Source organism: Mustela nigripes, chromosome 14, assembly GCF_022355385.1.
Source record: "Mustela nigripes isolate SB6536 chromosome 14, MUSNIG.SB6536, whole genome shotgun sequence".
NCBI lineage: Eukaryota > Metazoa > Chordata > Mammalia > Carnivora > Mustelidae > Mustela > Mustela nigripes.
The window spans coordinates 76,036,568-76,064,521 of record NC_081570.1 but is presented as its reverse complement, the minus strand read 5'-3'; the positions used below and the strand labels follow the sequence as shown (position 1 = coordinate 76,064,521).

Genomic DNA, 27,954 nt, shown 5'->3' with positions numbered 1-27,954 from the left:
AAAGCATCTGGATTCAATATACGAATATACAGCATCTACACAGAATAAATTTTGATTGGGTTACATTTTAATTCAGAAATAAATCTGGGGGGTGGTGCCTGGGTGGCTCAGTCAGTTAAGCATCTACCTTGATTTTGGCTCAGATCATGATCTCAGGGCCATGAGATCGAGCCCCACATCAGGCTCTGCACTGAGCGTGGAGCCTATTTGGGAATCTCTCCCTCTCCCTTTCTCCTTCCCCTGACCACACATGCACAGATGTGCACATTCTCTCTCTTCTCTCTAAAATAAGTAAGTAAATACATATTTTGAAAATAATTAAACATTAGGTGAAATAATTTTATCTTCTCAAAATGCTAGTTCTTTCAGAAAATCCTATCAGGAATTAGTATAAGAGGTAAAGAAAAAGCTTCCATTCAGGCAATATAAGTGACACTGTGGCTGTACATACTATATTTTCCTGTAAAGCCAACGCTGAAAGATAAGGGATTCCCTTTGATGTCAGTGGCATCAAGTATTACTTGACCACAGGCAACGGCTATCTGGGCTCAGTGAAATCTTACAAGTACCCTATTTACCTTATTAGGAACATTCAGTAAATACGTGTTTTGGGCTTCCTGCTGTGACTACAAAGGCCATACACAGGTAGAGAAGAGCAACTAGTACTTACACGGTTCAAAATCACACTGCCAGCATTTTTTAGAGGTTTCGATAGCTGAGCGTCTTGCTCTGGCTTCCGCTGGGACCCAAGTCTAGGCACCTACCTGGAGAGTACATCCGAACACACCGATCATCAGCATAGCCACCGAAAGGTAGTCGGTAAACACGTCCCACCATGGTTTCAGCACCCGGAAGGCAGGCTGCTGCTCAGAGAACTGCCGGAACTCTGTCACCGGAATCATGGTTCTGAGAAAGGAGAGGTGGTGTGTTAGTTCATCTTCGTGCAACACACTGCACTGACAGCCTTGGAGATGCCGCTTCAACCGTGAGAAACAGTCTGCATCTGTCCAGGAGTTGTGATGGCGTCTGAGTGTTTTATTAAGCCAACAAACAAACCACCGGTAGCGTGGTTTCCTCATGGAAAAGGCAAGTCCTTTAGTGACTATTATCCCATAAGTGGGTTCCCTTTGGCTGCATGTGGATCGGAGAGACCATGGCCAGGGCAGAGCATTATTTCCTGGACTCTCCCTCCCCCTAAACAAAAAGGGAAGGTGCTAGAGGGAAAAGAGCCCCACCTTTGAAATGTTTCTGTTATTTACCTTACCATCCTGGGTTGCTGATTAAACTCTTACGTGCAATCTCAGCACTGGTTTGTGTTATTTACTGATCTCTCCTTGTAAAAGAAAAGCGCTTGCTCCCTGGGAAGGCTAAGCACTTTGCCACATGGTCCTTGTCATGTAAGAGGGAAGATCTCCCTGGTGGTGGTTGCTGTAGGGCGAGGGGATACTTTGGAAAGGACTTCATTTTTTCTTGCCTCCCATTTTTGTCCCTGTGCTTTTGACTTCTTTTCTCTATTTTCTGTATTCTCATCTTTCACCATGAACCTCAAATTCATCCTGATTTTCTCCTATGAGAAATCAGTTGCTCCCAGAAATATCTATCTCTAGCGAAATAACAGAAGATAAAAGAATAAGAGCACCTGAGGCTCTGGGGGAGAAGGGGAAAGACGCCCATCCTCTTCTAGTCTGTGTTGTACTTTCTCACGGCTCAGCCCCACTGCCTTTACCGTGATCCGGGACTCGAAGTTTATCATCCTGCTACTGTGAGAAGGAATGTTCTTTTCTTATGGTAACAAATAAGGGTAGCCAATGAGAGACAAAAAGAACATTTCTCTCCTGTTTGGCTCCTTTGAAACCAATAATCTAGCTCTCTGCATCTGTCCTTGTTACTCCGTCCTCATTAAAGGCAAGGGCAAGGCTACATTGGCAACCGATTTCCCAAGCTTTGCTTGTGTTTTGGATCTTTCCTTCCTGAATACTGAATTAACAGCTATACAGCAAACAATCCCAAGCCAAGTCAAGCCAAGCCTCTTGGAGTTCATCGGTGGTTTATCTTTGGAAACTATGTTACCCATTCTGTCTTGTTGCTTTAGCTGACTTCCTTAAGCAGAGATACATCTTCTTTTTGGATTTGTGCCTTAACACAAGGTTGAAAATTTCAACTGCCCAGTACCACTCTCACCTACGACCTACCAGCTTGACATCTGTGTAGCATCTGATTTGACTTTTTTTTTTTTTTTTAAGATTTTATTTATTCATTTGACAGACAGAGATCACAGGTAGGCAGAGAGGCAGACAGAGAGAGATGGGGGAAGCAGGCTCCCTGCTGAGCAGAGAGCCCGATGCGGGGCTCCCAGGGTCCTGGGATCATGACCTGAGCTAAAGGCAGAGGCTTTAACCCACTGAGCCACCCAGGCACCCCTCGACTTTTTTTTTTTTTTTAATGATTTTCTCATTTTATCGAAACCCAACTTGCCTAACTCCATTCTGTTACTAACACTAGACTGCAAGCTTCTTGAAGGAAGATTCTATAAATCAAGCATGTATGTTCTCAAAACATATGTTGCCGGCAAGCCGCACAAGCTAAATAAAGAACTTTGCAGATTCCTCGAGTCTTTGACATTTCAGACTAGTCCAAAGTTTGATATCCCGACACTTTATGACCTCTTTGCTTCTCAGTGAATCATTACAACCTCACTGCCCCAAATGTTTCCTAGTCCTGAAGGTTTCAGGGGCAGTCACAGAGGCTCTCACTCATCTTAGCTTCTGAGTTCTGCTTCAGAAGCTGCTGTCTTATTTTATTTTTCTTTCCCATCACTTACCACAGTACCTGGCAAACAGGAGGAGGCCCTAAACCAGTATTGTCGAATACGTGAATTCCGATGCTTGTGCGTGGAGCAGTGCTCTTCCAAATCAGTTCTGGGGTGAGCCGATCTAGCCGCTGTGGCAACGCTAACAAGGACGGCACTGGTGCTCTGGTCTACGTTCTCAGACGGATTTTTTGGTTGTTTCCTTCACAGTAAGTGCCTGTATACTTAGGGGGACCTGGGCTTATCTTGTCATTATTTTCCATATTAAGAGACTAACGCCTGTGAAGGCAACCTGGCCAAGGATTCAAAGAAACTCGCTTATTTTGAGTGCCCAGGGTTTGCTTTTTTAATGAGGGCTGCAGATAGAGAAAAGAACAGTAAGCCTCTACCTCAAAGCTTCTCGAAGTGTGGTTCATGGTTTAGTGGCCTAAACCCTTCAGGGAGTCCACACAGTCAAAAGTATTTAATGTTAAGTTTTGTTTTTGTTTTCGTTTTTGCCTCTTTTAACTCGTGGTGCAAAAGCAATGGTGGGTAAGGCACCTTAGGATGAATCAAGGTAGAGATTTCAGACTATACTGTGATGATTGTATTCTTCATTGTCATATACTTACAACTTTGAAAAAAATACCAGTTTCATTTAATGTCCTTATTGACCTAATAAAAATTATTTTAATAACTCACAACCCATGACTACATGTTGTATTAATGCACTATATGATGGAGAAGAATACATAAAGCATTTCTCCTGCATTCCACAGTACGATGGTTGTCTCAAAGAAAAGTCCTTATTTGAATTGAAAGCTGAATTAGCTACTTTATCATAGTACGCCACTTTTATTTGAATAAAATAACTGGTTTTTCAGACTTTAGTATGTCTGAAGATAATTTATCGAAATGAATAAAGTGAGGCTAATACTTCAAGAAAAGTCACTGATACTATTTGCTGCCTGAAATGAAATTCAAACTTCCAGTGGTGATTAGACAAACTAAGGATTCTAAGAAACTTAAGTATTATGCACTGCCTCCTAATACTGGCACAGCCTAATTAAGATGGGTCGTTAAAAAGAAAATATAACACATGGTCAACAGCACATGAAAAAATGTTCCACATCACTCGGCATCAGGGAAAAACAAATCAAAACCACAGTGAGTTTCCACCTCACACTAGTCAGAATGGCTAAAATTAACAAGTCAGGAAACAACAGGTGTTGGTGAGGATGCAGAGAAGGGGAACCCTCCTACACTGTTGGTGGGAATGCAAGCTGGTGCAGCCACTCTGGAAAACAGCATGGAGGTTCCTCAAAAAGTTGAAAATAGAGCTACCCTATGACCCAGCAGTTGCACTACTGGGTGTTTACCCAAAGATACAAATGTAGTGATCGGAAGGGGCACCTGCATCCCAGTTTTTATAAACAGCAATGTCCAAAATAGTCAAACTATGGAAAGAGCCCAGACTTCCAACAACAGATGAATGGATAAAGAATATGCAGGGTGTGTATGTGTGTGTGTGTGTGTGTGTGTGTGTATAAAATGGGATATTACTCAGCCATCAAAAATTAAAAAAAAAAAAAAAAAAAAAAAAAAAAGAGGCGCCTGTATGCCTCAGTGGGTTAAAGCCTCTGCCTTCGGCTGGGGTCATGATTCCAGGGTCCTGGGATCAAGCCCCGCGTTGGGCTCTCTGCCCGGTGGCGAGCCTGCTTCCCTATCTCTCTCTCTGCCTGCCTCTCTGCCTACTTGTGATCTCTGTCTGTCAAATAAATAAATAAAATCTTAAAAAAAAAGAAAAAAAGAAATCTTGCCATTTGCAAAGTCGTGGATGGAACTAGAGGGTATTATGCTGAGCGAAATAAATCCATCAGAGAAAGACAATTATCACAGGATCTCACTCAGATGTGGAATTTAAGAAACAAAACAGAGGAGCATAGCGTAAGGGAGGGAAAAATAAAACAAGGTGAGATCAGAGAGGGAGACAAACCATAAGAGACTCTTAATCTCAGGAAACAATCTGAGGGCTGCTGGGGGGTATTGGGGGAGGGATGGGGTGGCTGGGTGATGGACATTATGGAGGGCATGTGATGTAGTAAGCACCAGGTGTTATATGCAAATGGTGCATCACTGACTTCACCTCTGAAACTAATATACTGTATGTTAATTAACTGAATTTAAATAATTTTTTTAAAAAGGTGGGTTATTAGAGAAATAGCTGGTCAAAATGTCACAGCCTTTTAGTGTTCGAGTCCCCAACACACTTCACCTCTTTTGGGTAAGTGTATGTATATGGTCATGCTTATGTACATACATGTGTGCACATATATACTACATATGAATGTATGTAGACAGATGTATAATACATACATGCACATAGACTTTATAATTTTAACATATCATAATCTCACTCAAAGGTGATATCCAGCACAGCAATAATCCTTGGGATTATTTCTGATGCAAAAAAAGGGTAGGAAAAAAGAAGTTGATTAAAAAGCTCCAATAATTAAAGACAGGACAGATGGACCTTATGCTCACTGGTTGAAAAAAATTTTTTTCTATTCTTTCACGAATGTCAGCATCTCTGATGACACACATGTGTAACCCGGACTACACTTGATTTCTCTTTCATTATTATTTTAGCTTCCAATTGATTTGTTACCATTTCAAGAGTTAGTGTTTCAAGCTGAAGGAGTCACTTCTGAAAATAAACTGCTTGGGTTTAAATGGTTTTTTCCCCCTAAGCATCAATCAGCATAATTTTATTTCTTTTTATTTTTTTTCTATTTCAGAAATGTAAATGATTATCTCTATATTTCTTCCAACGTGGATTTCCAACATATTATGTAAGAGTTTAGTTTACCTAATTAAATAATGTCTTTGGAAATACAGCTTTCAATTCAGTCATGAGATTCTGGTGTCTTAATTAAAATTATATAATTTTTACATTATGTTAAATATCTGCCCCATGTCCCTTTGGAGAAATCCAAGTGCATTTCCTTATTAAAAATATTTATTTCCAAAAGTCCTTTTAATGGCTCTACAAAATTTACTTCTCCAAAAGATCGTATCATATAATCCTTTGGTAAAGAGTATTGGTAAGGTTAGTTGCAAACCTAGAGTTTCTTATATCTTTCATTTATTTGACTCTTCCTGAACAATCCGTCTTCTTCCCTCTCAGGAGAATCTTCGTATCATCTTCTCCAGAATTAATTAAACAGAACAAATTCTGCTCTATTAATCCTTAACTTTAAGAATATGAAACTTATTCTACTTTGATTCAAGCCTGATTGCTAACATTGTTCAATGCCTACTGGCAGGTACGGCCAGCACTTGCTTTGCTCCACATTTTCCTGGCAGCTGGAAAGTGGCATCAGCTTTAGACAGTACAACCATATACCACTCAAAGGAACAAGAGCCAATTCCAAATGAAAACAGGTATTAAAAATGAATGTAAGCACATAGAATATGAATTCTACAGAAAAGAAATCCACATACATCGTTCATCTATGTTACTAAATCAAATGGCCAATTCTCAGTCCTCTCCTATTCACTCTATCAGGATATCAGCAGAAAGGTATAATTTGACCATTCTTTATTTCACTCTCAGGATGCCACAGCCTTTAGGTTTTCCTCCTCTTTCCTTGGTTGCCCATTCTTTAACTCCTTTGCTGTTTCCTCCTCTTCTTCCTGACCTCTGACTCTGGAGTGCTCAGTGCTCAGTCTTTGGTCCTCTTCTCTTCCCAAAGTCATTCATCATCTGGTGATTGCATCTAGTCACATTGCTTTAAAGAGGATCCATACCAAACACAAATTTATCTCTTCATCCAGAGTCATGGACCCAACTGTCTACTTGACATCTCCCTGTGGATATCTACCAGACACATTAAATGCAAAGCCACTCCAGTTCTATCCCCTTATTCCTACCTCCTCCGAACTCCAAAAAGTCTTGTTTCTCTTGTAACTCTCTTATCTCAGTTGATAGAACTCCCTTTCCAGTTGCTTAGGCTAAAAACCTTGGGGTCATCCCTGAGTGTTCTTTGTCTCTTACATCACACATCCAATCTGCCAAAATATATTGTGTTCCTTAATTTTTTGTCTGTCTCCTGCAAGAATGTAAGTTTTATGAACTTATACTCACGAAATGTAGGTACTTTTCAATTCTATTTTGTACATTGATGTATCCCAATTACCCAGAAAATAATGCTTGACATACAGGAGACACTCAATATTTGCTGAATAAATTAGTGGATATGTAGTCATTTTAATGAGGAACAGGGGTGCAGTTGACATTAGCTTTAGAAATGATCATTATAAAGGCAAAGCGTGTCTCTGAGTAATGTCATGGGAGGAGGATTCCAGTGCAGGGCCAGAACATCAGCTGGTGTCCTGACGCTCGTGTGGAGAAGGAGTGCAAGTGAGGAAGAACACAGAGATACCATGATTTATTTAGGGGTTCTTTCCAGCTGTACCCAAAGGCTCCATAAATCCAAACAAAGTCATCAGGATATGCTCAAAACATCAATTACAAAAATAAAACAAACTGCTTTTCTTCTGGCAGTGCAACGATGGAGATAAAAAACAGGATAAAATGCCAAATTTTCCAGTTCTTAAAATGATAACTTTATCTCTTGGGAGAACATGACTTTAGATTGTGTTTTACTCTGTAGTTGTGGTACACATGACAAAATAGCTCTAGAAAAATCCACCAAAGAAGATCATAATTCTACAGTTCTATATGCCATTAAAAGAAAACCATAAACGAGTTATAAAATTTTAGAACCCGAATGGCACTTCAGAGATGACTCGTCAAGAACTCTCCTTTTATGAGTGAAGAACTTGACCGGAGAGATTAGGTGACTTGCCCAAGGAACACAGCCAGTGGTGAGCCATAACTTCTAACCAAATCTCACCCTTTATAGCTCTTAGTGAATACTGCATTGAGATGATTCAAATGTAAAGAGTTTTAAATATCCTAAGAAACAAAGAGTTTAAGCAGAATTTCTTCTGCATTCAGTTTTTCTTTTCATATCCCTATTTGATGGTATGAAATTTTAAAAAGCTATTATTAGTACATTTAAATGATTCTTGAGCTCTCCTGGCCTTACAGTCCCCAAAAGCAAGAATTTGACTAAGGCAGAGTGAGGAGAGGCAAGTGAAAGTTGCAAGCCAATGGATACATCCTTGTTATTATCTCCTTGCATATTTTCATGATGCCATATGTTAAATTAATGTTCCAGTCACATCATTTGGAAAATATTCAAATTGAATTTCACCTGTTTTTCTGAGAGTGGTAGTGGTGGGAAGCAAAAATTACTCCTACTTAGCAGTTCTCTTTCTTAAAAAAAAGATAAACCTCTTCCTCATTATACATTTCACATACTTAAAGAAAAATCCCTTTCATAATTCTTCTTCAGGTCCTACATCTCAAGGACTTGACTTTACATGGTGGTTCCACAGTTATCTCTATTGTAGTCAGAAGCTTTTGAATCCACTAAAAATTTATATATAATGATCCACAGCTGAACTTTTTTTCTCACAAGCATGGGCTCATGTACTTGCTATAGAATCAGGAGAGTGTAAGCTAGGTCAGGTATTGAGCTAGGTGCTAGGGGAATGGAAGTGAGCAAAACAGAAGACAAGGTGCCTGTCCTCACCCCTGTGTTAAAGAAATTCCTATGAAAGCAGGAATTATAATTGGTCTGCTTTGTAAATGTGACTGATTAGTGTTTCCTATGCCAATGTTGCATTTAAAAAGGTTATTTTTATTTCGCTGAAGATAGGATTTAAATCTTGTTTATCTCTGTGTCTTCTAGAAAACAATACAATGCCTTAGAATGGACCTCGATTCACATTTGTTAAATCAAAGTAGGCCTCCATATACACACACACTCACACACAGATACGCACACCCATTGGAGCATTTTGTAGTAAGGACCAAGCTCTTGTTTCTGTTATTATCCTCTGTTATAAAGTATAGAGTGACTATTACCATATAGCTTCACACTGTAAATAATGATTATTCAAAGAGCATGCACTACTGGAGACAGCGAGAAGAAGAAAAGAGTCAGGAATAATTTATAATTTCAAAGTTAAGGATCACTGAAATTTTAATGCACAATGTTCTGTCATGAATGCTAAAGGGGATTTGTGGATCAATAATGACTTCTGAGGTCCAGCGTGTACCCAATGGCCAACTTCTGTAACTCCCTTATCAGAACATTGCTCTATTAAGAAACAAGAGACAGAAAACAGATCCATACGGAACAGTCTTGTTTATGATAATAATGGTTTGGAACAATGCGCTTCTGAATCTTGCTGAGATCTTAAAAGAAAGCTTTGCTTTCTTTAGAATTTTCGTCAAAGAGCTTCAGTTCCATCTGTATGACACTAGTTACTATTTAATGTTTATGGTGTACATGTCCAGTAAATGTGAATTCACAAATTTTTTCTAAAATGAGGCTACCTTGTGATCTAATAGTCTTAAAAAGTGATCATAAAGGATTATCATCAAATGTTACTTACTGCCTTCCCCTGTCATTGCAAATTATGGAAATTTATGGAAATTCTCTCCAAGAAAATATGGCTTTGGCTCTCAGACATCCCACTGGCCTTCCTGGTCGCCTCTTCATTTCCTGCTGTTTCTCTTTCCTTTAAAGCAGGAACAGTCTTGCAGGAGGCACCGTGTATGCACACACCTCCACCCTTTCCCTAAGGGGATTCGAAAGCCTTGAAAAGATTGTGTGTTTCCCTTCCAACCCATGATATCATTTAAATATGATTGAGATTTCAGTTCATCTTATCAGTCTTGACTTCTAAAACCCAAGTCTAGGGTTCATTTGAGTAGATGCGTAATGACTGCTTTGAAGACTATCTCTTCCTAAAATGGACAAAGAGAAACAATCGCCAGTTTTGCCTGCCTGAGCAAAGAAAACATAGCAGTCCTAAGTGGCAGATGCACGGTGAGCATTCTGAGTGGGCCAGAAAATGCAGACAAAACAAGCCTGGCCAAGAGGTCAGTCCACCTGGGAGTCTGCTTCCTTTCTGACAGAAGGACAGTCAGCAGAGGAGGGTAGGGAGACACAGAGACCCCGTCCTTCAGAACATCAACACTGAAAGTTCTTACTCATTTTTTAGATTTTTGGAGTTTAAAATGGTCTGAAGCCTTTGGTTTCATATTGTTAGCTCAAGGGCCTACCACACTCCATTGTTTAAGTTGAATTCCTAAGGAGTCTGGGGGGGGGGGTAGTTGTCTCATCTGTTCCAGTAGGCAGTTTGCCATGTTTTATAAATACTTTTGACAACCATGGATAGACTGATACCTAAAAAAACAGAGTCAACCGAAAATGTGACAGGCAGCTAAAGTAACTCATTACTAAGAACTTTCCCGCTAAGCTGTTTTTGTTTTGTTTTGTTTTGTTTTTTAAGTCTGGTAAGATTTAAAAAATTCTAGCTATGTTCAATATAACAACTAGGAAACAAAGTCACACTATTCAGGAAACCAGAGATTGGCATTTAAAGTGAGAGACTGGAAGACTAATAGATTTATAGCATAACCTTTTGATTGCCCTTTTTATTAAACTCTTTACAGGGAGCTACACTGAAGGTTTGATAATAGCAGAAAAACATTAACTGCTAAATAATCCTCTTTGGAGCTTTTCAAAAAGGTTGTTTTCAAGAAATCAGCTCTTGGTTTGTCTTTCCTGTTGGATGTGCTCAGTAAAATCCCTGATCAAAGGAAGTCCAGGTCCTCCAGGCCCCAGGAAGACAGGACTCTTTGTAAGAAAATTAACAACCACCATATTTGGCTGTCAGAATATTAAAATGGATGTGGATGCACCTAAAAACTAGAATATTAGTTTTTGTTCATCCAACTAATAAAATATTTAATGCAAGGCTTCTCGCCTACAGGAAAAATATTTGTTGGGTTTGGCTCTAAATTTAACATATTGATTTAATGGCCCATCTTCTCTGAGTTAGATGTTATATGAGTTCCCTCTTCTCTTATTTTCTCACAGCAAAGCTAAAATGAATTCTAACATGATGATATCTGATACTCCTAGAGGCTTGCGTTCTAGAAGCTGGGAATTAACAGTTTCTTTGGACGAAGGTTCTAGGAGAATATGGTCAAAGGCTCCTTGCCTCTCAGACCTAGAATGTGCCAAAAATCTAAATGAAAGAAAAACTTGGAAGATATGAATCAACTAGTTAAAGTACATCTGTTTCTGAAGATAATAGATTCTTTTGTGTTAAAAAAACCACAAAAACAAAAAAACTACTCTCATCCCCAAAAGAAATAGTGAAAGGAGGTGATACACATGACGTGACTGCAAAGGTCAAGTGATCTGTGTGGCTCTTGAAAAGTCACTATGAGGGAGATTGAAGCCATAGTAGCAGGGCCTTGTGGTTCATCCTAGGACTGAAATAAATGTCCTTGCCATCCCCACCCCCTACCCCCTTGCTCTGCAGATTCCTATGCAGCCTGCAGACCTTGGCTCTACCACCACTTGCCCAGGCAAAACATCCCTAATCTCCCCAGCAAGGTCCAACCCAGCCCGCAGGCTGGGCAGCACCCTGGACTCCCAAGGTGGCCCCTCTGTCACAGACCCCATAGTCCACTCATTTGTGTGGCTCTTGGATGAATGCTGCTCTCCATTCTGTTCCCATTACCCAGGTTTTTGGCATGTAACAGGTGCTTGACATATATTTGTCGAATAAATGAATAATTAAAACAGAGCTACAAGACCATTTAAGAGTGAAATCTCAGGCTTATTCATTGAAATACTTTGTCAGCAAAATGAAAATAGAGGAAAAAACATAGAACCCATCAGTTAACATGGAATAAGACCCAAAGTAGCACCATCTTTATAGATAAACTGTATCATATTATGAAATTGTTTACTTGCAGTTGCTATTATTAGTAAGAAAGATGGCTTAGGGCCAGTGGAGTCCCTTCCTGAGAAAACTATCTCAAAGACATGGAGGACTCTGCTAAATATATATATTTTTAAATGGTTGAAAGACCTAGAAAACAAGATACTGAAGCTCTGTAATCTATCAACTTGCATGGTGCTTTTTGGTATCTAAAGCTATTTTGATCCACAATTTCATCAGTAGGATGAAAAAGTAGGCTAGAGAGGCTTGAAAGGAGCACAGCTAGTTCAGTAGTTGTTAAATTGGGAGGGTTTTTTTTTTTTTTTTAAGACTTTTATTTATTTGTTGGAGAGAGGGAGAGCACAAACAGGGGAGTGGCAGGCAGAGGCAGAGGGAGAAGCAGTCTACCCATTGAGCAGGGACCCCATTGTGGGACTCCATCCCAGGACCCTGGGATCATGACCTGAGCTGAAGGCAGAGGCATAACTAACTAAGCCACCCAGGCATCCCAAATTGGGAGGTTTTATCTATTAATCAAAATACTGAAAAATGTAAAATTGTGTAGAAAGGTCACAGGAATTTATCTAAAAAACCTTAGATTTAGTTGGAAAAAGTAAGGAAGAAACAAACAAACAAATCCCTAACTTTTTAAAGTCAAACGTTTCAAAGCTAAGAGACTCTGGAAGTTCTGAAGTAAAATGGGATTTAGGAATGTGTGGATGATCTTTTGAGTGGCTCAGGTCCAAGGGAAAAATCAAGGTTTACGGAACAACAACTGTGGGGATTTGTTTTTATTTGTTCTGTAATGTTTGATTCTATTTTCAGATGACCCATGTTAATAGACTAATGTTTTAAGGACCAAAAAAATATCTCTCTAGACATAAATTTAAAGTGTTCTGGCAAAACCAAAATAAATATCCACTTAACAAAGAACCAGATATTGATGGAAAGATAGGACGGTTCATTTCTACTCCATGTCCTTAGATACAAAGAGTCCATGTTGGGATTCTTGTGGGAAAGAAGTTGGATTTGGGAAGATGAGGTGGAGAAAGCCATGCCATCATGATTCACCCTTGCTCGCTGCCCTCTGGAAGCTGAGAAAGGGATAAATTATCTTTGGAGATACTGACTTCAGGAGCATAGTTTCTCAAGGATAGACACAGTGTCTTTAAGAGCTTTGTATCCCTGGCACCTACCACAGCACCTGGCAGCTTTATTCATTCATTCCCCCCCACCCCAAAGATTTACTTAATTTTGGTGCAGGGCAGAAGGAAGGGGAGCAGGCAGAGGGAAAGCGAGAGAGAATCTCAAATAGACTCCCTGCTAAGAGTGGAGCCCAAAGCAGGGATTGATCCCAGAACCCCACGATCATGACCTGAGCCAAAATCAAGAGTTGGACACTTAACCGACTGAGCCATCCAGGTGCCCCTTATTCCTTCTTCCTATAAGCCCTAGAGTAGCTTAAACTGCCAGGTATTGAGCTCACCCATGTGGATATACCAGTGAGTAAGTCAGACATAACGCTTGTCCATATGAACCTTACATTATGATGGAGAGACAGTAAAAAATGACAACCATCTACTCACAGTTGTGATAGGTATGATGAAGTGGAAGTTTAGGACACTGACACATACTGAGATACCTGAGCTACTGGGGGCTCAAGAAGTGATGTCTGCAGGGCGCCTGAGTGGCTTAGTGGGTTAAGCTGCTGTCTTCAGCTCAGGTCATGATCTCAGGGTCCTGGGATCGAGTCCCGCATCAGGCTCTCTGCTGATGGTGCTTTTTGGTATCTAAAGCTATTTTGATCCACAATTTCATCCTCCTCTCTCTCTCTCTGCCTGCCTCTCTGCCTACTTGTGATCTCTCTCTGTCGAATAAATAAATAAAATCTTTAAAAAAAAAAAAAAAAAAGAAGTGATGTCTGCATAGGAGCAGAGGTAGGAATAGTTATCTAGGTAAAGCTGGAAGCCAGGACCAGGAGAACATTCCAGGCAAAATGAAAAGTCTGTAATATGATGACTCTTTTTTTCCCCTTTAAGATGTATCATTTTGCCCTCCATCACTCTGCCATAACTCTTTCATTTCTGTGTACTTTGAATAAGGTTCGATCTGATATTTTCTATCTCTGGAGACATAGGGTAGCCCAAGCTGGTCCAGATTGTGAGACAAAGAGGGCAACAAGTTACACATTCTTAGATGGAAATGCCAAAGGCACCAAGACTCACCAAGAGTCTTTTTCTAGTTTTCTAAAAATTTATGCAAAGCAACCTTTTTGTAGAAGTATGGAGACCTTATCAGCTTCAGCTTGTACTTTGTTGGTGAACTTCCTTCTAAAACACATGAGCTAACCTCCACCGGATCTCCGGAATTATCCCCCACATAGTGCCTTCACTCTCTTGTTAATTGGCTAAAGATGCCCCAAAGTTCTGGGTGGGGAGGCCACGTTTGGTACTGAATTCACAAAATGCTCACCACAAACAGTGAACATTGTTCGGAATCTCAGCAGATCAGTCACGTCCAGGAAGGGGCTGTTCAGTAACTTCCTGGGACTGAACACAGGTGGTTTATTATTATTATTTTTAAATTTTCTCCTTTTCTTAATTCCTTTGAATATATTCCTCTTCCTTCCTTTACTTTCTCCCCCCTCCCTTCCATCTTTCCTCCTCCTCTCCCTCTTTCAACATTTGTTATCCAACTACTGTATGTCAAGAACTGGGGATAAAAGATAAATAAGAAGCTATAGTCAAAGAAGTGGGCCACAGATCTGTTAAACTTTTCTCTTTGCTCCTCAGTTTTTTGCATAAATTCAAACTCAAAAGGTTTATGAGCCAGACCAGCACTGGGAAAGATGCACACCAGCTAGCCATTTAACTCCTGCAGGGATAGTGTGCCACAGAAGGACAGAGATATAAAGCCAAACAGAAGATTGCCCTGGTATGAAGGAAAAACGAAAGCAGAAGTGAACAGAGGCCTTAACGTTTCACAATTTGAACTTAGAATAGAGTGGGACAGATTTTTTTATGAATCCCTTTCTATATAAACTCTTGCAACTTGCTATTCAAAACCCAAGACCCAAATAAATTTGGATAATGAAAAATAATATTTGTTCCATATTTTTAGGTCTTTTTAAAAAGATTTATTTATTTTGGAGAGAGCATGTGCACATGTGCATAAGAGTAGAGGTAGAGGGGGAGGGAGATAAGCAGATTCCCCGCTGAGTGGGGAGCCTTGATGCAGGGCTTGAGCCCAGGGCCTCGAGATCATGACCTCAAGTGAAATCAAGAGTCAGATACTCAACTGACTCAGCCACATAGACACCTCATCATGTCTTTTTTAGATCAAGGTATAATTGACATATAATACTGTATTACTGTAGGTATACACTAGATTTGACATATGTGTATATATTGTTAAATGATTACTCAGGTCAGTTTAGTTAATATACACTTGCCACCTATAGTTAAAACTTTTCTCTTATGATGAGGACTTTTAAAATGGATTCTTTTAGCAAGTTTCAAATATATAATACAGTATTGTTAACTATAGTTTCCATGCTGTACATTATATCCTCAAGACTTACTTATTTTGTAACTGGAAGTTCATTTCTTTTGATCCCCTTCTCCCATTTTGCCTACCCTTGCCTCTGGTAACCACCTGTCTCTACAAATTTTGTTTTTTATTTTTTAAGATTTCTCATTTAAGTGAGATCACATAGTACTTGTCTTTCTCTGTCTTCCTAATTTCACATTACATTATGCCCTCAAGGTCCATGCATGTTCATAAATGGCAGAATTTTCTTCTTTTTATGGCTGAATAATATTCTACTGTCCATAAATACACACACCACATTTGCTTTATGCACTGGCCCATCAATTGATGCTTAGGTTCTTTCCATGTTTTAACTTTTGTAAACAATGCTGCAATGCACATGGGGGGTACTGCTATCTCTTCAAGTTAGTTTTTTTTTTGTTTGTTTGTTTCTTTCAGATAAATGCCCAGAAGTGGAACTGCTGGATTATACAGTAGTTCTATTTTAATTTTTTCTGGAACCTCGTACTGTTTTCTCATACTGTTTTCATTGATGTCTACACTAATTTACATTTCTACCAATAGTGTACAAGGGTTCCCTTTTCTCTACATCTTCCCAACACTTGTTATTTCTTGTTGTTTTGATAGTAACTATTCTAACAAGTAAGTGGTTGATAGATAACAAGAGGTGATATCTCATTGTGGTTTTGGTTTGCATTTCCCTGATGCATTTCCCTGATGTTGAGCACTCTTCATATACTTGTTGCCTATTTGGATGTTTTCTTTGGAAAAAGAACTATTCAGATCCTCTGCCCATTTTTAATAGAACTGCTTTTTTTCCACCTATTGAATTATATGAGTTCTTCACATATTTTGGATATTAACCCCTTATCAGAAATATGATTTGCAAGTATTTTCTCCTATTCCCTAGGTTGTCTTTTCATTTCATCTAAAACATAAAAGTTTTTTAGTTTGACGTAGTCTCCACTTGTTTATTTTTACTTTTGGTGTCAAATAAAAAAAAAAAAAAATCATTGCCAAGACTGATGTCAAGGAACATATCCCCTATGTTTCTTCTAGGAGTTTTATGGCTTTAGTCTTACATTCAAGTCTTTAATCCATTTTGAGTTTACTTTTTTGTGGGGTATAAGGTAGTGGTCCAGTTTCATTCTTTTGCAGGTAACTGTACAGTTTTCCCAACACCATTTATTGAAGAGTCTATCTTTTCCCCATTGTCTATTCACCCATTATTTCTTAATCTGGCATTTATTTTTTCCTCTGCTGAGAAGATCCATAGCCCTTTTCAAATCCTCAGTAGGATTTGTAATTCCCCCATATACTTAACTCCTATACCAACACTACCTCAGCCATTGTGGCTACAGAAAAGCAGAAAACATCTGTGTAAAGAAAGTAGCAGTGGGAATTAAACTAGAAAAGAAGTAAGAACATGAATGAGTCAGCATGAGGGTATAACAGCTTTAAAGGCATCAACTTCAAAGAGAAAATGAAATTATTTGGGTTGCCCTAGTAACACCAAGATAAAATGTGGAAGTGAAAATGCAAGATTTAACATTAAGAAAACCTTCTTTAGCACTAAGGTTTCTCACTCATGGAATGAGCTTTACCATGGCAACAGGCAAAAAACATGTAAACAGATTAAAGAAAGAGAATATCCAAGGGAGTAGAACCATAGTAATAAGGACTAAGCTAATCTAATAAACATTCCGTACCTCTCTTTTAACTCCCTGAATTAAACGGGGGGAAGGCAAAGGGTCTACAGGGATCAGATGAGACTTTCTTCAGTAATGTGTGATCTTAAATGACTTTAGAAGTTCAGCTTTATGTATTATTTCCAACCCACTCCTTTTTCCCGGAATGGCATGGCACCTCCACACCTTCTAGGGTGCTGGCTTTAGGAAAAGACAAAAGAAAGAAACAAACGTAAGGAATAGGTTACATTTTCCAAACCCAAGCTCTGCATTTTGGGAGGTGATATGTCCCTAGTGATGAAGGCAAGAATAGACAGTCACTATTAACGTAGCACAAGGGTTTTAACATATCCCTCTAGAATTACAGTGATGGGGGGCACAGCACGCAAGTCAAAGCACCTGAGTGTGAATCTTGGTTCTGCCTGCTTGTGAGATGGGTGACCATGAGCAGGTTTTACTTAATCTGTTTCTTCTTTAAAATGGAGAAAAGGATAGAATCTTTCTTCACTACTGGGAGATCTGTAGCAAACACTAATTGCAATACTATAGCACTCAACATATGACAGCTACTAATACTATCGATAAAGCTGGCAATCAAATTTGGTAAGTGTGATAGGGTGTTTACTAGCAAGAATAAGAGCTCCTTGGTGTTTGGAGCCTTCAGTTCTAACCTGGGGTATCACACTCCAGAGCAATTCTTTAAAAAACAGAAGAAACAAACTTTGAATCATTGTTGTTAGATGGAAAAGGAAAAGCATAATAGTAATGACTATTTAATATTATTGTGTCTCCTAACTGCCAGGCGTTAAGCACGCTTTCTGTGGGGCTTCCACATTAAACCCATGAGGTAGTATTATCTTTGCTCTACAGAAGAGGAAGTGTGCAAAGAGAGATTAAATAATTTCTCCAAAGTTTCAAAGACTGCTAATGGCATAGCAAAGCTTCCCACTTGGGTCTGTCAAATTCCAATGTCCAAGCTCATTGCAGTTCATTAGAGAAATTATTTCAGTCTCTAACAACTTCCTTTACGGGAAATTCAGCCTTGTCATCCATGGGCAACAACACCTATTTGAGGAGTTAGCTATCTGAGGACTGAATTCAGGGCAATCATATTTGCAATTTGCTCACTCTAGTCTAAATTCTGGCACTGAGAAATAAACCCAATCTGAGGGAAGATCTTCTTAAAGGTTATAAAGGGCTCAGCTTCTCTTTGGAAAGGAGGAACTGGTATGAGACTTATTATTCTATCATAAATAGCTAGAAAAACAGAATTTTACCAGAGGAACAGAGAGTCCTTAATATTATACTTTTGGTTATACCTATTTTTCATTTGATACTAAACCCTTGGTTGGAGAAGGCCATGCTCAAATTTTATACTGTTCCAATATCTTTTTGGGGGATTCCCCATGTGATTTCCAGGAACTCAGAGTAGCAAAACAGCAAGAACCTGCTGTACTGAAAACTTGAATACTGGGAAATGTATACCAAATTAAAATAGAAGGACAGCGACTACTTACTTCCTTTTCATTGTTCTTTTTCAAATTAATTTGGCCAACACACTTAACTATTAACCATCTCTTGCCCCTAGAAAATTACCAGAATTTCCCTTCCCTGATGCCCCAGCAAAGTGTTTTGCTTTAGTACAGATATGCCCACAAAGGGCACTGGTTTTTCTACAAAATGGTTCTAATGTTCACCGTCTTTTTAAAATTATGACTCTGCATTTTGGGCTTCCCCATACAGGTCCACAAAGTTTCCAGAGGCAGGGAATAGAAATATATTTCAGTTGGGGGTGACTGGGTGGTGCAGTCGGTTGAAAGTCCAACTCTTGGTTTGGGCTTAGGGTCGTGATCTCAGGGTCATGAGATCGAGCCCAGTGTAGGGTTCCCCACTCAGTGTGGAGCTGGCTTAAGACTCTGTCTCTCTCACCCCCCCTTCCACATCTCCCCTCCCTGGCTCTCTCTCAAATAAATAAACTTTACAAAAATACTTAAGGTGAATTTCATGTGAATACTCTCATGGGTACCTAAAGTCTCCTTCCAATCCCTGGGGCTATAGCCTTAGTTGTGCCAGCTAATTTTTGATGTTAAGATATATCCAAATATAGTGGACCACTCTGAAGTTGTAGCTCTTTTAGGGACACATCTGGCTTATGACATAGCTTCACATCAACTGAGTTCCAGGGCGCACATTCCCTTAGCTTCAGTTTTCTTCACACCATCAAATAGTGCCCTGCAGATCCTTCCATTACTGCTAAGCTTTCTGCTTTATCTCACTTGCTTTGTCCCAGCTCTCCAAGTTTCCACCTTTTCCAGTTTTCCCCAATATAAGTAATTCTGATCAACCTGATGTAAGAGATGTGGGGTTTCAGAGAGGGAGATGACACCAAGATTTTTGACTTGCAAAAGAGAAAGGATAGGATTGCCATCTGCTAAGAGGAGAGGGATGCCTCAGCAAGAGCGGGTTTGGGGACAGAGTGATAAGCTTGGTTAGAGACCTGTTAAGTATGAGCCACCTATCAGGGGCTCCACTCACAACTGGATACAGTAGGCTGGAGCTAGGAAGATCTGGGCAGGAGATACAAATGTGGGAGTCATCATCCTACAGGAAGTAGGTAAAGCTATGGGGCAGGATGAAGTCACTTAGGAAGTGCATAGTGAGAGGAAAGCTGTCTAAGGACTTCCTGTAGCAAGGAGCATTTTCCCACCAGATGCGGGACTGAGTCACTCTCATTTCCTTAGGTTTCTGTGCAAATGTCGTATTATCTGATGCCTTCTCTGGTCATGCTATTTTATTTTATTTTAAGATTTATTTGAGAGAGTGAAAGAGAGACAGAGAGCACAAGTGAGCGCAAGTGGGATGGGCAGAGAGAGAATCTCAAGCAGACTCCCCGCTGAACACAGAGCTGCATGTGGGGCTCGATTCCATGACCCTGAGATCATGACCTGAGCTGAAATCAAGAGATATGCACTTAACCAGCTGAGCCACCCAGGTGCCTCTCTGGTCACCCTATTTAAAATATGAATACTAACTTGCTAGGACTAGGAGCGCACCAGTCCAGCATTCCCTTTTTCATTCTAAGTGACTTTTCTCAACAGCATTATCTTTGACAGATGCCCTACATATGCACTCCCTTGTTTACTTGTGTTGTCTGTCTCCTGAGTTATAAGCTCAGTTGTATAAGAAACAGGAACTTTATTTTGTTTATTCCTATCGCTCAGTGTGCAAAACAGTGCCTGGCACATAGAAAGTACTCAATAAATAGTTGTGGAATGAAAGACAAACATATACTTATTATGAAATTCTCCCAGTGGTTAAAAATGTGTAACAGATATATTTCTGGGAATACCAGGATTTAGAATTAAGTGCGCTTAGTTTTGGGGAGGAGAACCACCAGATGGCTTACAACACACTGCATTTCTCATGCAAACTGCACTCCACATAGAGGCAAAGGGGATGCAAAGAATGCATCCAAAGCCCCCGGAGAGATTTATGAAGAGGCTGAAAAGGAGACTTTTTTTTTTTTTTTTTTTTGTGGTCTTGTTCAAGGAGTGGGGAGAAGGAAGATGAGAGTGGAAAGAGAGGTGTTCTCAGCCTGGTTTATTCTGAACCCAAGGTTCCTTTATAAAAATATTAGTAGGATTATGTTCTTTCCTCTATTCCCATGGCCTGCCTAAGCCACCTTCCAGGGTCCTACCACGGAATCAGGTAAAGGCCACAAGAAAGGAAGAACAGGTGTTTATTAGGCAACAGCAATGCAACAGTGATCACTGATTATTTATGTCAATATAGTCTGCCGGCAACAGAGCAGTAATGCCCGAGAGCAGAAAAAGCTGAGAAGTGAAGGTGGATCAGAAGTAGAACAAATCAGCAATACTGCTGCTTTTTAAAAAAAACAACAGGATACGGAATTGGGGGTATTCAAGAGCCAGAAAGTTAATCTTTTCCTATAACTGCAATGATTTGGGTCTGTTACTAGAGTTTGAGACTCTTTTAAGAGAAATGTGGAAAAACATCAGACACTTACTTAAGAGCAACAAATTCTACAAATTCTATCCAGATCCAACTGTTTCTGACTCATCTCTGTTGCTGTTATGCTGGTTCAAGCCATCATTATCTCTCAACTAGATTATTGCTATTAGAACAGATCTCCCTGCTTCTACCACTGACCCATGCAGATTAAGTCTCAACAGAGCAGCCAGATGATTGTATTAAAATATTGGGCCAGACACTCTCCTAGACATCTCCTCTGCTCATCTCACTTAGAGAAAAAAAGCCATAAGCTTTCCCAAAATTCTATAGGACCCCATGCAGTCTACACCACTCCCCTCTCCAATATCAGTATCCTAGCCCTGTCCTTCACTCTCACTTTGTACCAGGGCACTGGTCCTTCTTGCAGGTTCTTAAACATTCCAGGTTCACTCTTGCCTCAGGACATTTGCAGTACCTTCTGCCTGGAATTCTCCCTTTCATGATATCTGTCTGGTGCAATCCCTTGCTTTCTGAAGGCCTCACTGAAACATATACAGATTCGAACCAGTTTTCACCATCTCTGTCACCAATGCTCTGGTCCAAGACTTCACCAGCTCTTGCTTGGATAACATGGCAAAGCCAATTTCATACCACAGACCACCCCGAGCCCCAGCACTCTGTGCCTCCTGCCCTGCTTTATTTTTCTTTATAGTATTTAGCACCTTGAACATACCACATATTTTACCTATATATTCCTCTTCTGTTCCCTCTCACTTGAATGTAAGTCCCACAAGGGCAGGAATTTTTGCCTGCTTTGGACATTCTTTTGTCTGTAACATTTAGGAGAGGGTCTGGCTCTATTTGTCACTCAATAGATATTTGCTAAAAGAAAAGGCAGTAGAAACAGAACCCATACAGGAATGTCACGTACACTGAGATAAACAAAGGAATATAGACATATAGCAGGTGAGTCAAGAACCTTCAAGTGCATGGACAGACTAAGGTACCAGATACAAAATGCTTCAACTTTGGGTACAAAAACAGACTTCAAACCACTAGGTAAGAAGTTTAAGGTAGACAGGAAGAACCCGTTATTAAATGACTGAATAGAAGGCTCTAGAACAAAACCTGTCAGTTGGTCATGCCTTGGAAATGTGAAAAAAATAGGCAAGACTCTCTCTCTGGAGGCAGAATGCCAGCTGAGAAAAGCCCCCTGCCGCTCCACTCAGAGCCTAAGATAAATCTTTCCCTGGGAGCCAGCATCACTTACGAAATGGCAGAAAGTGGCATGTGTTTCCAAAGGGAAAACACGTGACCTGATAGGAAATTACGAACTGTCAATTGGAAAACCTGTTGACAGAATCTGGGCTGAGCCAGTCTTCTCAAGCTTATTAGAACATCTTGGGGAAAACAAAACCCAGGGTCGGTAGAGCTACCCAGGGTGGCCCTCACTGTTGGCTGCACACTGGGATGAGCTAGAAAGCTCTAAAAATACTGATGCTTGGGTCCAGTAAGTCAGAAGAGCTGGGGTGGCCCCTGGGCAGGAGGTTTCTCAGGTGATTCTAGCACGCAGCTGAGGTTGAGACCTATTTCCCTACAAACACCTTAATTCCTCTTCCTGTGATAAAACATTAGATGAAATCTGAAGGAAAAACCAGAGCTTCATCTGGGCCTATCAAAACAGAACTCACTTATTTAGAAGGACTGCAGCACTCTATACATGTATATTTTATAGCTATAAGGAATAGGTTAATCATGCCTTCAGTTCCTGTGTACCTCCCACCCTCTCTTTCCCCAGAACAGCACTTCAAGACAGGCTCTCCCTGCGGGCCCCCTTCCCATGTGAAATGCATGCGGCTGGAGGACGTCTGGGAGGGTCTTCAACCATAAGGGCAGAGTCCTATTTCGGAAGCCTGTGGCTGAGTCTTTTCATATGCAGCCCAGGATCAACACTTTCCCCTACCTGCTCTGTGCATCCTTCACTCCCCTCCCTGGGTTATTTACACACCATCTATTGTCCCTCCTCCCACACGGGAACTCCGTGTGGTTGGCTGTGTACCTAGTCAGGGTCTGGACCTTGGCATGTAACATAGGACTTCATCCCCAAACGCTCTGCAAGGGCAGAGCATTGCTCACATTGGCACTCTGAGCCTCTGTCCTAGTTTGAGCAGTCACGGTCGGACATAGACAAGAAGCTCCATGCGGGTAGCAATGATTTACCCTTCCAGAACACTGTCAAAATGCAGACGATGTTTGTCAATGTTAGAACTGCAATCCATTTTAATTTTACAGTCATTTTATTTTAGAATGACAGTGAGTATTGAGCTTACCTAGCAAAGATCTCTTCACGTATAAAGGAAAACACATTTTCAACACAACGTGAACTAAGGTTGGCTATGTACCTGGTTAGGGTCTGGACCTTGGCATGTAACATATTACTTCATCCCCAAACATCCCCAGGCTCCAGTTACCGTGAGCCCATGCTTACAGAAGAGATCAAGTCTGTGGAAGGTTTAAATGTCCTGCCCAGAGGTACACAATGGTAAGCAGAGAAGCCTGACTACAGCAAGGGAATCTGTTTTTACAGCAGCTGTTCTCAGTCACTAAACCTAACATTCCACAGATAATAGAAACAATAGAATTGAAGACTGAATTCCTTTGAGATTTAATTTAGGAAACAGTTAACAAGAAAGGGTGTTTTCCCTACAGAATTTCTTTAAAAATGGGAGTGGTGCTACTTAAAATTTCCTATTAGTTTACATTATCATATTGGAGATGCTTTCTTTTAAATTTGTATTATACTCACGGAATAATACCTACTCTCTGTGTGTGTATTACACTAGTGTGTGTTTTCTTTTAAATTTCTGTTTGCTTTTCCATTGGCAGTGGCTCCTAATGCTCTGGCATTAAATCTCTTAGCTCTTTAGTCTCTTGGTCAAACACTTAATAACTGTAAAGAATTTAAAGGGTAGAATCTACTTCATCCAATAGCTAAGTAAGAGTATGAAGAGTCCACTTTCCTGTGAGAAAACTGTCCATTTTCAGCATACTGAGCATCCATATTATTAATAAACACAGTTTATCACTTGATAATGAAGAATAAGATACAGGTTCAGTTTTTATACCAATTGCTTAGTTTTAGAAAGACAATGAAGGGGTGCCTGCGTGGCTCAGTTGGTTAAGCATCTGACTCTTGATTTCAGCTCAGGTCATGGTCTCAAAGTCCTGAGATGGAGCCCTGCCTCAGGATCCATGCTCAGTGTGGAGTCTACTTGAGATTCTCTCTTTCCTCTGCCTCTGCCCCTGCTCCTCACCCCACTCACGTTCTCTCTAAGTAAGTAAATAAATAAATAACATCTTTTAAAAAAAGGCAAGGAAGATTTCTTCAATCCTGTTCAGAGGTGATTCTAATATAAAAACAGTGATGGTGCTTAGGTAAAATCTTTTTTAAAGTGAGGACATAGTGGTCTATTTTTAAAATATTGTGTTTCTCTACCTTCCCCACTTTCACAAAAATAAATGTCTTAGTTGGAGTACAAGATGTTGAGAGATGGGGAAGGACTATTTTATTTTAATTTTTTAAAAGATTTTATTTATTTATTTGCAAAAGAGAGAGCGAGCACAAGCAGGCAGCAGGGCAGAGGAAGAGGGAGAAGCAGACTTCCCACTGAGCAGGGAACCCAATGCCGCGGCTCCATCCCAGGACCCCAGGGATCATGACCTGAGCCAACGGCAGCTGCTTAACTGACTGAGCTACCCAGGCTCCCAGGAATGACTATTTTAAAATGTTATGGAGGTTACAAACTTTCTCTTTTTCAGATTATATTCTAAAAACAAATATATTTTTACAACAGGCTTTGCTCCAGGTTTCCAAGCAAACACACCCAAATAGATTAATTAATCTATCAAAGCCTTAGGCTGTTTTCAGATGCTATACTTATACTACTTATGATGTCATACAAATAATTTTAATTCAGTTTGTATATATCAACAGGAAGAGGTCTGGCAGAAACATAAAAATTCTAAGCAAACTAATTTTGAGACTTAAGCAATTCCATTACCAGAAATGTTAGTTAAGCCAAACAGTAGTGTGGCCAAAGCACATCAAGGAACACCACTGTTTTCAAGATTTGTGGTTTCTTCATATAAGGGACCTATTCTGCTTGTATTTGGATGTGGCACAGGGGGGCTTTGAAAAGCACAGTGGTGTATTTCGATTACAAAAAAAATCTCAATACAGCTCAGTCAGTGTAAAGATGCTCGAGGTCACACACTCACATTCTGAGGTTCTCTATAAATATGTTTGCTGCTTGACACTGAGAACACACCTCGCCTCCCTTACACCATTTTTGGGTATGTATATAAAATATTCTAACGTGACACGGTCCTTTGTGTGTGGCTCCAGTTTGGGTCTAATTGTTTTTTTCTCTTCTTTTTTTTTTTTTTTTTTAAAGATTTTATTTATTCATTTGACAGAGAGAAATCACAAGTAGATGGAGAGGCAGGCAGAGAGAGAGAGAGAGCGAAGCAGGCTCCCTGCCCAGCAGAGAGCCCGATGCGGGACTCGATCCCAGGACCCTGAGATCATGACCTGAGCCGAAGGCAGCGGCTTAACCCACTGAGCCACCCAGGCGCCCCTGTTTTTTTCTCTTCTATGGCAGAACAAATCCCCTGAAAATTTCTGCAGAGGCACATTCTCATCAAATTCAGCATCCTTCTTCTAACCCCGGGGCCACTGCTTACTGAGCCCACGACCATCCTTAGGTGAACCTACAAAGAAAGGATGTGCTCCTACTTAGAACACTGGCATGAATTTCAGAGCATCTTAATATAAAATGTAAAGGTAGTTTGTGCAAATTTCCTTCTCTGTGAAGTGATTACAGCTGTTATGTGTAGGGTGATCTAAAGTCCTTAGTCCCAAACAACTATATGCCCACAATAAAACTAATAAATAACACCCCTGTTATTACCTTGTATGTATATATTACATCACTGAACATCGACATTCCCAGAACATGAAGTTTAGTCATGAACAGCCACATTCATCTACAAAAATAAAAAGTCATCCCCACTCACCATTTTGTTCAACCTAATGTAGTGGTTACAACGCAAATTTTACAGCCAGAAGACCTGGGTTTAAAATTTAGCTCTGTGTCAACATCTTTAAATTATGCACAGTTTGAAAAGTGCCTGGCAGTAAATATGACAATTATCAACCTCATTATTTAATTAAGAAAATACGAGCTAGGCTTCTCTCTTGGGAAGATTTTGGGTCCTCAACAATCCTATTTACTGTATGTTTCTCTATATTTACTGCATATGGAGAGGATCCAAAAAGTACCCCAAAATTGTGGTGTCCTTCTTAAAATGTTTGTGAATTTTTTTCAAGATGGGCCAGTTTCCTCCAATCAACCATCCCAATTCCAAGTGTTACCTGTCCTTGTTGCATGGGTATATTGAAACAAACCCCATGAAAACGCCACCCTGCCTCAATTCTTGAACCAGGTGTCTGCAAACCCAGAGGCCTCAGATGTGCAAATCTGCCAGGTCCGCCACAGCTTATTGGCTCCTGGAGCTTACTCACTCAGCACCAAGCATGTCTAGAATATGACCTGGAGTTTTAGGAAACTCTTGAGTAGAAGGAAATCTTAAAGATAATGATAAAGTGATGGTAAGGTTAACCAAGCAGTTGATCTAAGGACAAATCCTTTCCTACTGCACACCATCAGGTGGGTAGACCTGCTTCTGTGAAGAACACACAACTTCAGAAAGGCTGTTCCTCTGACTGCTGCCATCTACCAACATAGCTGTCTTTCTGGGGCCTATGGGACGGTCAACAATGTGTGCGCCTATGCTTTTTGTGCCTTCAGCTATAAGACAGCCATATCACGGTGGGAGAGAAGATCACTTATTGTCTCCCAACATCCAGTCTCTCCTTTTTACATGATAATAGGTAAGTACATGTGCCAGCCCTCCAGGGGTGACCATGTGACTTAGTCCTGGCCAGTGAAATAGAAAGAGAAAAAAATATAATCAACTCTGAGTTGTGCCCTTCAAGGCAAGGAGTATACCCTCAAAGTATCTTCCTCCCCACTTGTGAGTTGGGATGAAGGCTTAGTATTCATCATCTTCAATCAGACCAGTGAGGGATACATGATACCAATGCTAGAATGTCAAGACAAGGAGGCTGAACCTTGACATCATATATCCAGAGGATTATGTTCCCACTGGTGTGAGAGAGAAAGAAAGAATGTCCTTTCTTATTTCAGTTACTGTTAGGGATGGAGAAAGCAGAGACCATAAGAGTATTTGCAATAATATCCTAACTCTCTAGTCACATTGGCCAGTGCTCACGGTGGAGGAGGTGCATGCACGCCAGATGGGGAGGATGAGAAGCCACAGGATACACATGGCAGATTTTATAGGCACACTGATATTATTCAAAGATTTTGGATTAAAAGAAATTATTATATTGGAACCAAGAAGGGTGTAGTTAAATGTGCTTTTTAAAATTAAAATACAAGATAGTAAATGAAAATTGGTCCTTCAACAGAATGCTTCTAGCTCTACTCTAGATTTCTGAAACAAGCTTAAGTTCTGAAAGTCTGATTTCTGAAAATCTCTTCTATCCTGTGGGAGGCTCTGATGGAAAGTGTGAAGAGTATTAGTTGTAGAAAGAACAATAGGCTGGAAGTTCAAGTTTCGAGACCAAACTCCACCTCTGACCACACTATATTAGACAAGTCCTACAGGCCTGGTATTTTCACATCAATAAAAAGAGTCTCACCCCTATGTGTCCAGTCAATATACACTGGACAATACACAATACACACACACACACACACACACACACACACTACTGGGTTGTGTGTGGGATAAAGATGATGTAGACATGACCTTGAAAGGCAATAAGATGCTAGATTGTAATCCTGGAACAATGTTGTCTAAGTGGAAGCCTTCCCCAAAAGGCTGCTTACCATCTCAGCAACCGCTGGGAAGCTCTTCAGTAGATAAATTCTACAATTCACACAATACTCCTAAACAGCTTTCTATACTTCATTATTAAATGTGAAAACA

The 27,954-nt window shown here is 40.1% G+C and overlaps 1 protein-coding gene across 1 annotated transcript in view; it reads right to left on the bottom strand.

The window, feature by feature from the left end:
- The window catches only part of LRRC8C (leucine rich repeat containing 8 VRAC subunit C), a 78,531-nt gene that overhangs the window by 31,419 nt on the left and 19,158 nt on the right, over positions 1 to 27,954 (bottom strand). Inside the window, exon 2 of the mRNA XM_059375343.1 lies at positions 765 to 906. Within this exon, the coding sequence (XP_059231326.1) occupies positions 765 to 902 (138 nt within the window). The 5' untranslated portion in view covers positions 903 to 906. The remainder of the gene's footprint in view (positions 1 to 764; positions 907 to 27,954) is intronic.